General features: G+C 44.8%; 1 protein-coding gene across 3 annotated transcripts in view; it reads left to right on the top strand.

Annotated features, from left to right (window-relative positions):
• The first annotated feature begins 7,276 nt into the window (after window positions 1-7,276).
• The window catches only part of c2cd3 (C2 domain containing 3 centriole elongation regulator), a 113,542-nt gene continuing 109,048 nt past the window's right edge, over window positions 7,277-11,770 (top strand). For all 3 annotated transcript variants that reach the window (XM_033023200.1, XM_033023199.1, XM_033023197.1), the window contains exon 1: window positions 7,277-7,591. In XM_033023200.1, coding sequence (XP_032879091.1) covers window positions 7,543-7,591 — 49 coding nt within the window. In that variant the 5' untranslated portion in view covers window positions 7,277-7,542. The remainder of the gene's footprint in view (window positions 7,592-11,770) is intronic.

Raw genomic sequence — 11,770 nt, 5'->3', positions numbered from 1 at the left:
ATCAATTTACATGAATGGCCCGATGCCAAATTGTTCAAAATAAATGAATAGGCTATTGGGTCTCACGTTATTTCTTGGGTATCTACTGTATAAAAATAGTTTTCATATTCCTTCCCTTTGTAAAATCAATTAAATGTTCATCAAAGTAGTAATGCTTCATCGTAAACATTTAAACAATATAATTAAATTAATCAATTGATTTATTAATTGATTTTATTGAGCCTGCCATCACAGAACAAAGCAGGTTTAAGTTTATTATTATCACATGTACCAAGGTACAATGAAAAGTTTTATTTTTGTATACTATCCAACAGATCAGATATACCAATCATAGATGCAATCAAGTTAAACCCATGTACAATAGATAGAACAAAGGGGAAGATATGGAGTGCAGAATATAGTATCAGACTGCAGAGCATTATAGCGTATCGGGTTTGTAGCTGTAGTATGTGGGAACTAAAGAAAATCAGTCTGTTCTTTGTAGGCCATAAACATCAGCAGCTCGAGGATCTCCAAGATTTGGACACTGCATCATAGAGGACGAAAAGCTCTGATATTTTGATGTAGATGCACCACTTAGATTAAATACTGCAGAACCGGTGAGTCAAAAGAAACAGGGGAGTGTGACTACAGGGAAACAGGTGTGCAGATGAAGAACCCCCTGCAATCTTCGACATTTTCATGTTATCTAATGCTTTCATCTAAGATGGACAAAGTGATCTTTTTCAGGTTTTTGGCATTGACCATGGATATCAAACCTAACAATGCTGATTGCTTGGTTTGACAGAAATAGTCAGAGGAATATCAGTTCACTTTTAATGCACCATCATCATAGTACTTCCTCTTAGGCCTTGTGATTGTCCAGCAGGTATATAATTTTGCAGCTTGTGCAGACATGAATGGAGACTGCAGGTGGGTTGAACAAACTGACCATTTTACTCAATAAAAAAAGCCCACTCATTTTGAGGAGTGAAAGGAATATAGTGTTTAAATGGAACAGTATCGTTAGCGGGATAGATTCTGTTTGCTGCAACTAAGATTGTAAATCCTGAAGACTGTTCCCTGCCTGATGCCAGGGCTATGGACATCTGCTTGGGGCTAAACACTAATTTAGAATGGCAGGAGAAAGATCCAATTGTTAAAGTCAATATGGGAAACAATAACATAGTTAGAACAATGATGGTGGTTCTGCTGAAATAATACGAGCAGTAGAGTTCAAATTTAAAAAAAGTAAAGACAATAATCCAGTTACAGAGGGATGCACAGAAACCCAAGGTAGGTAATAAGTTTGGAGGGGATGTTGAACGCCGAGCTGCAGTGTGTGAACAACAGCCTAAGACATGTGTGTTTTATCATCTAAATCGTCCAGTGCAGAGTGGAGAGCCAGCAAGATCGCATCCCCCATTGATCTAATGTGGCGGTAGGCAAATTGTAGCGGGTCCAGGTTCTTGTAAAGGTGGGAGCTGATGTGCACCATAACCAGCCTCTATTTCCTAAGAAGGCTTAGGAAGTTCGGCGTGTCTCACCAACTCCTACAGATGCGCTATAAAAAACATTTTATCGAGATTCATCACAGCTTGGTTTGGGAACAGCTCCATTCAAGACCACAAGAAATTACAGCATATTTTGGACACAGCCCAGACATCACATAGAAACATAGAAAATAGGTGCAGGAGTAGGCCATTCGAGCCTGCACCGCCATTCAATATGATCATGGCTGATCATCCAACTCAGTATCCTGTACCTGCCTTCTCTCCATACCCCCTGATCCCATTAGCCACAAGGGCCACATCTAACTCCCTCTTAAATATAGCCAATGAACTGGCCTCAACTACCTTCTGTGGCAGAGAATTCCAGAGATTCACCACTCTCTGTGTGAAAAATGTTTTTCTCATCTCGGTCCTAAAAGATTTCCCCCTTATCCTTAAACTGTGACCCCTTGTTCTGGACTTCCCCAACATCGGGAACAATCTTCCTGTATCTAGTCTGTCCAACCCCTTAAACATTTTGTAAAAACACAAACCAACCTCCTTTCCATTGACTCCATTTATACCTCACGCTTCCTCGGCAAGGCCAGCAGCATAATCAAGAACGAGTTGCACCCTGGCCACTCCCTCTTATCCCCTCTCCCATCGGGCAAAAGGTATCGAAGTGTGAAAACACACAACTCAAGATTCAGGGACAGTTTCTTCCCAGCTCTTATCAGGCAACTGAATCATCCTACCACAACTAGAGAGCAGTCCTGAACTATTTTCTACCTCATTGGTGACCCTCGGACTATCTTTGATCGGACTCTACTAGCTTACCTTGCATTAAACATTATCATATATCTATATGCTGTAAATGGCTCAATTGTAAGCATGTAATGTCTTTCCATTGACTGGTTAGCACGCAACAAAAACTTTTCAGTGTACACGTGACAAAAAACTACACTGAACCTCTCCAGAAACTTCATCACCACAAATACTTCTGCTGTGCAATCAACTCTTTCACATTTCAAATGTTTCTAGCACACAAACATCAAAATTGGGTTCAGGACAAGACCAATTGTTCCTTCGAAGCTGCCATGCTCCTCAACAAAATGAGGCTGATCAATAATGGCTCAAGATGATATTGCATTATCAAGAATCCTTAACAAATCCTCTTCCCATTGCTAACATTAGACAGGAGGTACAGAAGCCTGAAGTTCAACATCACCAGATTTAGGAAGGTATTTTCCTACAACTATCAGGTTCCTGAACTGATCTGTACAACCCAAACCTACCTCAACAACCAAACTCTTTGGACCACTTTTTTGCACTACAATGAACTTAGATTCTAGTTGTGTTTTTACACGATTGTCTTGTGTATTTTGGACAGTCTTTTTATTTTCTTAGATAATATATGTTTTGTGTAGGAAGGAACTGCAGATGCTAGTCTAAACCACATAGACACAAAAAGCTGGAGCACCTCAGCGGATCAGGTAGCAAGTTAAGTTTATTCGGCACATACACATACGAGATGTGCAGTGAAATGAAAAGTGGACTTTGTGCAAAAAGACAAACAAACAAACAACCAAACAAACTACAAACAGAATGGACAGAATCACATATTCTTTTACATATTAAATATTGTGGGCTGAAGGAAAAAGGGGGAAAAAAACAGCAATTTAAAAAAAAGCAGTAGAATGTTACAGTAAAGTTAGTCCCTGGTGAGATTAAGAGTTTACAGTCCTAATGGCCTCTGGGAAGAAACTCCTTCTCAACCTCTCCGTTCTCACAGCATGGCAACGGAGGCGTTTGCCTAAACGTAGCAACTGGAACAGTCCGTTGCAGGGGTTGAAAGGGTCTCCCATGATCTTATTGGCTCTGGAGTTGCACCTCCCGATGTATAGTTCCTGCAGAGGGGCGAGTGAAGATCCCATAGTGCGTTCGGCTGAACGCACTACTCTCTGCAGAGCCTTCTTGTCCTGGGCAGAGCAATTCCCAAACCAGATTGTAATATTTCCGGACAAGATGCTTTCCACAGCCGCTGAGTAGAAGCACTGGAGGATCCTCGGAGACACTCTGAATTTCCTCAATTGCCTGAGGTGGTAAAGGCGCTGCCTTGCCTTACTCACGAGTGCTGCGGCGTGTGATGTCCATGTCATATCCTCAGAGATGTGGACTCCCAGGTATTTAAAACAGCTCACCCTATCCACAGTATCCCCATTCGGTAGGGGGCGCTGCACTGGCAGCAGCCTGTCGGCAGCGTGTCCGTCTTTTTTCAATTTTTAATTTTTTTTTAGTATGTTTAAAAGTCTGTTTTTAATGTTTCTTTGTGTGTTATGTGTGGGGGGTGGTGTGGGGGGGTGAGGGGGAAACCGTTTCGGCCGCCTCTTCCATGGAGAGGCGACTTTTTCAGGTCGCCTCCCCCGTGGCCTAACAGCAAGGATCGGCACCGACTTTCCCGGAGACGCGCCCGGAGCTTCAGCGGCGGGCACAGCATGGACTCTCGGCGCGGAGCGGGTGAGACCTCGCTGGAGGGGAGCGCTCCGTTACGCTGGCCCGCGGCAGCCAGCAGCCTGAAGCCGCGGTCTGCAGAACTCCAGCTGGTGCGGCGTCTACAGCCCGGGATCTCACGTGGAGGACCCGGGGGAAGAAGCTTCCACCGCCGGCCCGCGGCCATCTTCTACCGCGGGCGTGGTATGGACTTATCATCTCCCCTGGAGGGGAGCTTCGACCGCCGGCCCTGCAGACTGCGGTGCTTCCGGCTGCGGCACGGCAGGTACTTTAAAACTTTGACCGCCGGCCTGCGGCCTACACCAGCCTGAAGCCGCGGTCTCTGGTTGGGAAGAGCCGATCCTGGACTCACCTTGACTTTGACTTTGTCCCTTACCATCTGGACGCCCGCAGCAACGGCTGTGGAGGGTGGAGGTCCCGACCACGGGGGAAAATGGAGGAGGACTGGCCAAGCTCTGTGCCTTCCACCACAGTGATGAATGCTGTGGTGGATGTTTGTGTAAAATTTTTATTGTGGTTGTGTTCTTTATTATTGTACCGCTGCTGGCAACCCAAATACCACCGACCTTGGTTGTGTGGCAATTAAATTATTATTTCAATTATTTCAATTTATGCTCAATGGTGTGTACGTCCTCAGATGATGTGCCCTCCTAAAGTCCACGATCAGCTCCTTAGTTTTTTTGATGTTCAAGAGGAGGCTATTGTCCTGACACCAGAGTACCAGATCTTCTCATCGTTGTCTGAGATCAGGCCCACCACGCAAACTTGATTATTGAGTTGAAATAATCTGAATCTGAATATGTTTCTGTGTTTTTTCTGCGCCTACGTGATGCGAGGCTGTTACAAGCAAGATTTTAATTGCACCAGTAACTCACCGTATTTATAGATATGATTATAAATACCTGACATGAAAGTAAACACACTTGAATAAGAAAATATTGCTGATGCTGGAAATTTGAAATATAAAACCAGAAAATACTAGAAACACTCAGCAGGTCAAACAGCATCTGTGGACAGGTCCGTTACCCAAGAGCAGATCAAGAACCAAGCACAGGATCGGCAACCATTTCGCAGAACACCTCCGCTCAGTCCGCCTAAACCTACTTGATCTCCCGGCTGCTCAACACTTTAATTCCCTCTCCCACTGTCCTGGGACCCCTCCACTGTCAGAGTGAGGCCCAGCGTAAATTGGGGGAACTGCACCTCATATTTCGCTTGGGCAGCTTACACCCCAGTGGTATGAATATTGACTTCTCTAACTTCAAGTAACCCTTGCTATCCCCCTTTTTATAGGGTGATTTCACGAAAGGTCACTGGAGCGTAGATCCGCACCCACGTGACCGAAAATTTTAACTGGGGGACAAGCGTCACTTCCGGTACATGTTAGTGAATGGGAAAACACGCACTTTCACACCCGTTAAAAACATCGAAAACGGACCGTTTTTGAGCTGCAATTTACTGTCCCAGTCGGGGTGACCGTGAGGCACAGCTACCTAAATTTACAGTTAAAAAAAAAGATAGAAGCTAAGGTAAATACAAGAGGGAGCTGAAGGGGCAAAATAAGCGGAAGTTGTTAGCGGACATTTTTCGTGGAGATTTAAAGATCCAAAATATCGGGAATTATCGCGTTTGCTCGCTGCATTTCATCAAAAGTAAGGCATTATTGGCTTTGTTATCTTTATTCATTTGTTAGATGAAAAGTATTAAAAGTTAGAAATCCTTCAGTAAAATTGCAAAATCGCCCATGGTTCTCATTTTATTATTAGCCAAAAAATGTCCTGATTTTGTCAAATGAACAGCTGACAATTATACCATTCCTTAGCTTGCATCTGAGTAAAATTTATTTCAAGACGCATTTATGATTCACGGATATTTAAATGGTGAATGTAGCTTCAGAAGCGTTTTCATTTTGCATGTTAAAACCCGCCCGAGAACCATGGGCGATTTTGCAATTTTACTGAAGGATTTCTAACTTTTAATACTTTTCATCAAACAAATGAATAAAGATAACAAAGCCAATAATGCCTTACTTTTGATGAAATACAGCGAGCAAACGCGATAATTCCCGATATTTTGGATCTTTAAATCTCCGCGAAAAATGTCCGCTATCAACTTCCGCTTATTTGCCCCTTCAGCTCGCTCTTGTATTTAGCTGAAGAAGGGTTTCGGCCCGAAACGTCGCCTATTTCCTTCGCTCCATAGATGCTGCTGCACCCGCTGAGTTTCCCCAGCATTTTTGTGTACCCTCTTGTATTTACCTTAGTTTCTATCTTTTTTTTTAACTGTAAATTTAGGTAGCTGCGCCTCACGGTCACCCCGACTAGTACAGTAAATTGCAGCTCAAAAACTGGTCGTTTTCGATGTTTTTAACGGGTGTGAAAGTGCGTGTTTTCCCATTCACTAACATGTACCGGAAGTGACGCTTATCCCCCAGTTAAAATTTTCGGTCACGTCGGTGCGGATCTACGCTCCAGTGACCTTTCGTGAATTCACCCTATAGCCTTCCCCATTCCCAGTTCTCCGAGCGATCTTACAATCTTACTGTCCCCGATTAAATTTTATCTTTGTATGCTCTGTTGTCACCTTATCCTAGCTAACGATACGATTTTATTCAATGATCTATTCTACATTTTCCTTGAACTGCATCTCCGTTGATATCGTTTTCACACCTTACACTCATCTCTGTGTCTCCCTTCCCTCTGACTTTCAGTCTGAAGAAGGGTCTGGACCCGAAACGTCACCCGTTCCTTCTATCCAGAGATGCTGCCTGTCGCACTGAGTTACTCCAGCATTTTGTGTCTATTAACGGAGTTAGAATATCAGCTCAGACGCCCTTCGTTAGACCTGGTGAAACGCGCTGCCCATTCCTTCAGTTCCGATCAACAGTCCTTGTCGCGAAACGTCAACTGTTCTCCCCAAACCCCCCCCCGCCTCTTTGCTTTGCTGGTCCTCCGGCATCCCATTGGCCGCTCGTCCCGTTCCTCCGGCATCCCATTGGACGCACGTCTCTGGTCCTCCGTTATCCCATTGGATGCCAGTTACAGGACCTCCCATTGGATAATCCTCGATGGTCCTCCGTCATCTCATTGGATACCCGTCGCTGGTCCTCCCTCATTCCATTGGACGATCTTCGCTGGTCCTCCCTCATCCCATTGGACACTAGTCGCTGATCCTCATCCCATTGGACGACAGTTTCCGGCACTCCGTCATCCCATTGGACGGTAATTACTGATCATGCTATTGGATGTCAGTTTCTGGTCCTCTGTCAACCCATTGGACGCCAGTTACTGGTCCTCCGTTGTCCTATTGGACGCTCGTTGCTGGGCCTCCGTCATCCTCTGGAAACCCGCGCGCGGCTGGCGGGCTGGCAGGCGGCGCGTTTGAAAGCCGAGTCCGTTGCCCGGGAGCGCGTTTTGTAAACAGATCGCTGGCGGCTGTTGGTCCTCCGCTGTCCCGGCGTGCCGAGCGGCCACCGTCCTTCCGCAACCGACCCGGAGTGCGCGGGCAACCAGGTTCAAACTATTCCAATGATCGACATGCACTGGAAAACCACGGAGCAACAATGAAAACCAAGAAACCAAAAACTGCAAAACTGGGAAAGAAAAAGAAGCGTAAGTGCGGATTTCCCCCCTTTCTGGAGAAGGATCTCGACCTGAAACGTCACCAATTACTGAGATGCTGCCCAAAGATCACAGAGCGGAGCTGACCCGATGAGTTACTCTATCTTCGGTTTAAACCAGCACCTGCAGGTCATTCTTACACGTTTCCCCTTTTAGTGTGTGTTTAACCATTGATTCTTTAGGCCTTGTGAACTAATGTATGTCAAACATAGAAGATAGACACAAAAAGCTGGAGTAACTCAGCGGGACAGGCAGCATCTCTGGAGAGAAGGAATGGGTGGGTGACGTTTCGGGTCGAGACCTTTCTTCAGACCCGAAACGCCACCCATTCCTCTCTCCAGAGATTTAAACCAGCATCTGCAGTTCCTTCTTACACGTAGAAACATAGAATATGCAGGTGTAGGCCATTCGGCCCTTCGAGCCAGCACTGCCATTCAATATGATCATGCCTGATCATCCATAATCAATAGCCAGTTCCTGCTTTCTCCCCATATCTGCAGTTCTTTCCTACACATTCTCCCCATATCCCTCGATTCCTTTAGCGTTAAGAGCTAAATCTAACTCTCTCTTGAAAACATTGAAAGCAGGTGCAGCAGGCAGTGAAGAAAGCGAAAGGTATGTTAGCATTCATAGCAAAAGGATTTGAGTATAGGAGCAGGGAGGTTCTACTGCAGTTGTACAGGGTCTTGGTGAGACCACACCTAGAGTATTGCATACAGTTTTGGTTTCCTAATCTGAGGAAAGACATTCTTGCCATAGAGGGAGTACAGAGAAGGTTCACCAGACTGATTCCTGGGATGTCAGGACTTTCAAATGAAGAAAGACTGGATAGACTCGATTTGTACTCGCTAGAATTTAGAAGATTGAGGGGGGATCTTATAGAAACGTACAAGATTCTTAAGGGGTTGGACAGACTAGATGCAGGAAGATTGTTCCCGATGTTGGGGAAGTCCAGAACAAGGGGTCACAGTTTAAGGATAAGGAGGAAGTCTTTTAGGACCGAGATGAGAAAAACATTTTTCACACAGAGAGTGGTGAATCTCTGGAATTCTCTGCCACAGTAGGTAGTTGAGGCCAGTTCATTGGCTATATTTAAGAGGGAGTTAGATGTGGCCCTTGTGGTTTAGGGGATCAGGGGGTATGGTGAGAAGGCAGGTACGGGATACTGAGTTGGATGATCAGCCATTGAATGGCGGTGCAGGCTCGAAGGGCTGAATGGCCTACTCCTGCACCTATTTTCTATGTTTCTATTTGAGGTACTTGCCTTCATCTGGATTGCAAGCGACCCAGGTGGAATATGAAGTGCTGTTCCTCCAGTCTGCGTGTGGCCTTATAAGCCAATGGAGGAGGCCAAGCCGAAAAGGCCAGTGTGGGAAGGGGAATTAAAATGATTGGCAAATAGGAGATCCAGCAGGCCTTGGTAGACAGAGTAGACAAGTGTTAGCCAAAACCTAGTCGATGTTTGGTATCGCCAATATAAAATAGATCACTTAAGGAGCGCAGAATACAATAGACAATATTTGAACTCGGCTCCCAGGGAAAACATCCTCCATTCACCTTGTAGAGTCCTGTAAGAATTTTGTAAGTATGTGAGGTGGGCTCTCATTCTTCTGAAAGATGGGTGGCGCCGCGAGCCTCGCCAGCAGCTGTTCGCCCTTTCCACTTTATTTTTGTTTTTAGTGTGTCTAAAAGTGTGTTTTAGTGTGGTGGGGGGGGGGGGTGGGGGCGGGAATTGGGGGAAACTTTTTTAGTCATTTACCTCAGTTGAATGCGACTTTTTACGTTGCATTTCGCCTTCCCTCGCGGCCTAACAGCTTGGATTGGTGTGGCCTTTCCTGTAGTCGGGTCCAGAGCTTCAGCAGCGGGCTCCAGAAGAAGTGCTCCAATCGCTGGCCCGCAGACTACGACATCCTGAAGACGTGGTCTGCGGAGCTTCTTTCCGCGGGCGCGGCGTGGACTTTCCATCCCGGAACCTGGGATCCCTTGCCGGGGATCGCTGGAGAAGAGCTCCGACTGCCGGCCTGCAGCCTATAACATCGTGAAGCCCCGGTCTCCGGTAGGAAGCGGCTGATTCCAGACCTCCAAGCCGCGGAGTGTCCGTCCGTCCCGACGTCGGAGTTTCGAGCAACCCGACGAGAGGGCCTGTACATCGGGCCATCCGTAGCGGCGACAGCGGATGGTTCATGCCCCCAACCACGGATGAACAAAGGAGGACTGACAAAGTTATTGCCTTCCACCACAATGATGAATGTTGATTCCACTGTGATGGATGTTCATGTTATATTCTATTGTGTATTGTGTTCTTTTGTTTGTATGGCTGCATGGTAAATCAGATTCCACTGTACCTTAATTGGTGCATGTGGCAATAAATATGAACTTGAACGAACTTGAAATCTAAGGACTTTCATGGAGAGTATTCAATCTCTCTTTGAAATGCAATCCTGCCTATTCAGGAATTGGTTTGATGAATTTCATCTGTTTCTTCTGTGGCAGGTAAATCCATTTTTTATTACCTAAGAAGACAAATCTGCATGCAATACTCTGGATGCTGTTTCATAGTGGCCACGTATAATTGCATATGTCATACCTTTGTAGCTTTCTTTGTTTAGATTAATAGAGTAATAGCCTAATGTAAAATTCTATCACATTACAGTTGCTTTGGCCTCAAGGCCCCTTAGCAATTTTCATGTTGGGTTCTTCAACATTGGTTCTGGAAAAGCATGTTGTATGCATTCTATAAATTTGTTCATATTGTCACAGCTGTGCTGGGACCTCTGTTGTTTATGATATATATAAATTACTTTGACATAAATGTGCATGGTCAGTTAGTAAGTTTGCAGACGACACCAAGATTGCCAGAGTTGTAGACAGTGAGGAGGGCTGTCAAAGTATACAATGGATTATAGATCATTTAATCCGAGCAAGCGTGAGGTGTTGCACTTTGGGAGTTCAAATGTAAGGGGAAGATATACAGTTGATTTTAAGACTTAATAGCATTGATGTGCTGAGGGATCTTGCGGGCTAGGTCCATAGCTCCACGAAAGCGGCAACACAAATAGGGTGGTAATGAAGTTGTCTGAGGTACTTGCCTTCATTAGTCGGAATATTAAGTATAAGCATCATGAAATCATAATGTAACTCTATAAGACTTTGGTTAGGCCACAGTTGGAGTACTGCATGCAGTTCTGGTCACCACATAACAGGAAGGATGTGGAGGCTTAGGAGAGGGTGCTGAAGAGGTTTGCTGCCTAGATATTGGGGTACTAGTTATAAGGAGGGGTTGGACAAACTTGTATTGTTTTCTCTGGAGTGTCAGAAGCTGAAGGGATACTTGATGGAAGTATATGAAATTATGAGAGTAGCTAATTAATAATAATAGATAGGGTAGACAGTCAGAATATAGAAACAAGGAACTTCAGATGCTGGTTAATACACAAAATGACATAAAATGCTGGAGTAACTCATCTAGTCGGGCAGCATCTTTGGGGAACAGGGATAGGTGAAGTTTAGGGTCGAGTCTGAAGAAGGGTCTCGACCCAGATAGTCAACCATCCACGTTCTCCAGAGATATTGCCTGACCTGTTGAATTACTCCAGCACTTTGTGTCCTAGGCAGTCCGAACCGTTTTCCCAGGGTGGAAATGTCTAAGATTAGAGGTCATAGATTTATGGTTAAAGTTTAAAGGCAGGTGCGGGGCAAATTTTTTTTTACACAGAATGTGATGGGTGCCTGGAATGTACTGCCTGGGGTGATGGTGGAGGAAATATGATAGTAGTGTTTCAGAGGGTTTTAGATAGGTGCATGGAAATGCAGGGAATGAGGAGACATGAATCGTATTTTGGCAGCATGTTTGGTACAGATGTTATGGGCTAAAGAGCCTGTTCCTGTGCTGTACTGTTCTATGTTAATTTGTCTTATCCTGTCTATTCATAGATTAGAATTCTCAGTGATAACCATATTACTTCTGTAACACTTAATTTTTTTTTTCATTTACACAATGCCCAATATTTGTTTCTACATAAGTGCTTCCTGACAGCTAAGCATTTTAGCATTTTAATGATTTATTCCTTTGATTCCAGCACATTTATATTTAAATAGTCTTAGTAACATAACATGAAAACGCATGTAGGGCAACATGTTAGAGAGGACTTGTTTCTTTGTTTGGATTGT

The sequence above is a fragment of the Amblyraja radiata genome, chromosome 6 (assembly GCF_010909765.2).
Source record: "Amblyraja radiata isolate CabotCenter1 chromosome 6, sAmbRad1.1.pri, whole genome shotgun sequence".
Taxonomy (NCBI): Eukaryota; Metazoa; Chordata; class Chondrichthyes; order Rajiformes; family Rajidae; genus Amblyraja; species Amblyraja radiata.
This window is presented reverse-complemented; position numbering and strand designations above follow the sequence as displayed.